General features: G+C 33.1%; 1 protein-coding gene across 1 annotated transcript; it reads left to right on the forward strand.

The window, feature by feature from the left end:
• Positions 1–1,326: 1,326 nt before the first annotated feature.
• Positions 1,327–2,647, forward strand: LOC131056217 (short-chain dehydrogenase reductase 2a). Its single transcript, XM_057990570.2, has 2 exons — positions 1,327–1,436; positions 1,682–2,647. Exons 1-2 carry the CDS (start codon positions 1,399–1,401, stop codon positions 2,472–2,474), a joined length of 831 nt encoding a protein of 276 aa, XP_057846553.1. The 5' UTR covers positions 1,327–1,398; the 3' UTR covers positions 2,475–2,647.
• Positions 2,648–2,881: the final 234 nt, after the last annotated feature.

Below are 2,881 nucleotides of genomic sequence, written 5' to 3' on the forward strand. Positions count from 1 at the left end.
ATATCTTTAGTTTCTCATTCTTATTATTTATTTTATTAATGAAAATAAAATGTTAAATAATTTTTTAAGAAAATTAAAATTACATTTAAATCTTTTATATTTAATCTTTCAAATACTATTAATTTTTGACATATTATTCTATGCAATTTCTCTAATATGATGCATTTTTGATTGATGATAATTGTTATAAAAAAAATTAAGTCTAATAGAACATGATTTGAAGTAATGATAATGATTTATAATATTCTAATTCTATGAAAGGATAGATAATTCCCTCACTTGTAAAAGAACTTGAAGTGGTTTAATTCTTTAATTTCCCACTCTTGCTATATACTTGATAAGAAAATGAAATGTTCAACAAATTTTCAAGAAAAATGAAATTACATTGAAATTCACATGTCAAGATAGTTGTTTAACTTATTTTTATTTGTACTCTACCTCATAAACATAAAATAGGTTGAATGATCTTGCATTCGAATTCACATATCAAAAAAGTCTTTTAATTTAGTTTTATTTGTACTCCATTTCAGAAAATTAAAAAGATTAAATGAATTTGAATTCATGTGTCATGAAAGTGTTTAATATTGGACCTTTTTTTCAGTACTTTAGATCAGTAACTTAAATGAAATTAAATAAAATGTCAGTTTAATTTATTTTTATACCTACACTAAACAAATGCACTTACTTGCATTCAAATGCACATGCCAGACAAATCAGTTTGATATATTTTTATACGTACTCCACATCAGAAACTTAAAGAGGTTGTTGGATGGAACATCACAGAAAAAGAAGAGTTGAGAAAAAAGTGAATGTGTGTTCAAGAAACTTACTTGCATTCAAATGTACATGCCAAACAAATCAGTTTGATTTATTTCTATACTTACTCCAGGTCAGAAACTTAAAAGAGTTGGATGGATCTTAAAAGTGAACGTACATTAACAAAAAAAACAAACTTGCATTCAAATGCACATACCTAAAAAAATCAGTTTCATTTATTTTTCTGTGTACTCTACACCAGAAACTTAAAGAAGTTATATGGAACATCAGAAAGAAAAGAAAGAAAAAGAACTGGGAAAAAAGTGAACGTACTGCGCGTACACTAATTCAATTACTCATGCCAACACACAAGATTAAACGAGTTTATGCAATGAATGTAGTTTTGAATTGTTATAAATTTTGGTTAGATAGGGTAACCATCAACATGGCACCAGGTGGTACGTTGAACTGGTTCTATTTATATTTGACCTAACAATAGAAGTAAACATAATCGAATTGAATTAAATGATTCAATTCCAATAAATCGTCTTAGAACAATACATTAATCAAATTCCAGACATGTCCGCTATAAAGCTGGGTCTTGGAAAGCTATTATTGAATGGCATTTGCTAGCTCGAGGACATGTCCACGGCAGAGGTCGCAGCTGGTCTCTGGAGAAGGTTTTTTTCTCTCTTATACATTCTTCACTCTTGTAATGTCATCTTAAATGAAATTGTTGTTTTCTAAAGGTTTTAGAGTATATTAAGCATAAAATATGCTGGTTTTGAATTCAGAAATTATCCTGTCTGTCGGTGAATGGCCAATTTTGATTACATCATAAGCACATAAACTGGGAATTACTTGGGCTATTTTTGTTTCCAAAAGGATTTTTGTGCAAAACATAACTCTTTTATGTTAGATGCAGACTGCAAGGCAAGGTTGCAATAATCACCGGCGGATCGGCAGGCATTGGGGAGGCCACTTCTCGGCTATTTGCAAATCATGGAGCCAAAATCATTATTGTAGACATTGAAGACGACGCTGGCAAGAAAGTGGCAGATTCCCTTTCTCCCTGGGCGACATATATCCACTGTGATGTGAGCAAAGAGCAAGATGTAAGCGCAGCGGTGGATATGGCCATGGAAAAGCACGGAAAACTGGACATTATGTATAATAATGCAGGAACCGTCGACAACCAAAAACTGAGCGTAGACTATGATATGCAGGAATTTGAGCGAGTGATGAATGTAAATGTAAAAGGAGTAATGCACGGCATTAAGCACGCGGCCCGAGTTATGATTCCCAAGAGAAAGGGCAGCATTATCTCTACAGCTAGTATTGCAGGAATGGTAGGAGGAGCTACTCCTTACTCCTACAATGCCTCGAAACATGCCGTTATTGGACTGACTAAGAGCGGTGCGGCAGAGCTGGGGAAATGTGGTATACGTGTGAATTGTATTTCTCCTTCTGTAGTTGCCACAGATCTGGTATTGAAATTGATGGGAATGGACGCTTCATCAGAGGCAAAGGCCAAGGTGGAGGCAGCGATTGAGGTCGTAGCCCCCTTAAAGGAAGCAGTTCTTAAAGCAGAGGATATTGCAAAGGCCGCTTTGTATCTGGCCAGTGATGAATCAAAATATGTGAGTGGTCACAATATAGTGGTAGATGGGGGAATAACAGTTGTATTAGACGAAAGTTCAGTGTTTGGAAAGTACTAATGGGGAATCTCTTAGATTAGATGACGCCTATAGTAGAAAAGGCTCATGAATCACATTGAAATAATATCGAAGGCGAGTAATACGCTTCTGTTGTAAAAAGGAAAAAGAGTGTCTTGTATTTAGTTAATTGGTAATTAATGTGAGATGATAAGGGATGAAGTTATATGTTTGTATTATATTTTTATTATTTAGAAATGTATAAGTTACATGATTAATGTACAAGTCATTTAATTCATCTTATTTCAAGTGCATAATATTTAATGGAGACATCGATAGTTGTTTAATGAAGATAATTGAAATGTGAATGTACATGTAGATAGGAATGGATAATAGTATAATTTGTCTTGGGTTGTCAATTATTTCTCCTTTCTTTTATTTGCAAGTTTCATAATCTAGCATATAGTGTT

This window comes from Cryptomeria japonica, chromosome 7 (genome assembly GCF_030272615.1).
Source record: "Cryptomeria japonica chromosome 7, Sugi_1.0, whole genome shotgun sequence".
Lineage (NCBI taxonomy): Eukaryota > Viridiplantae > Streptophyta > Pinopsida > Cupressales > Cupressaceae > Cryptomeria > Cryptomeria japonica.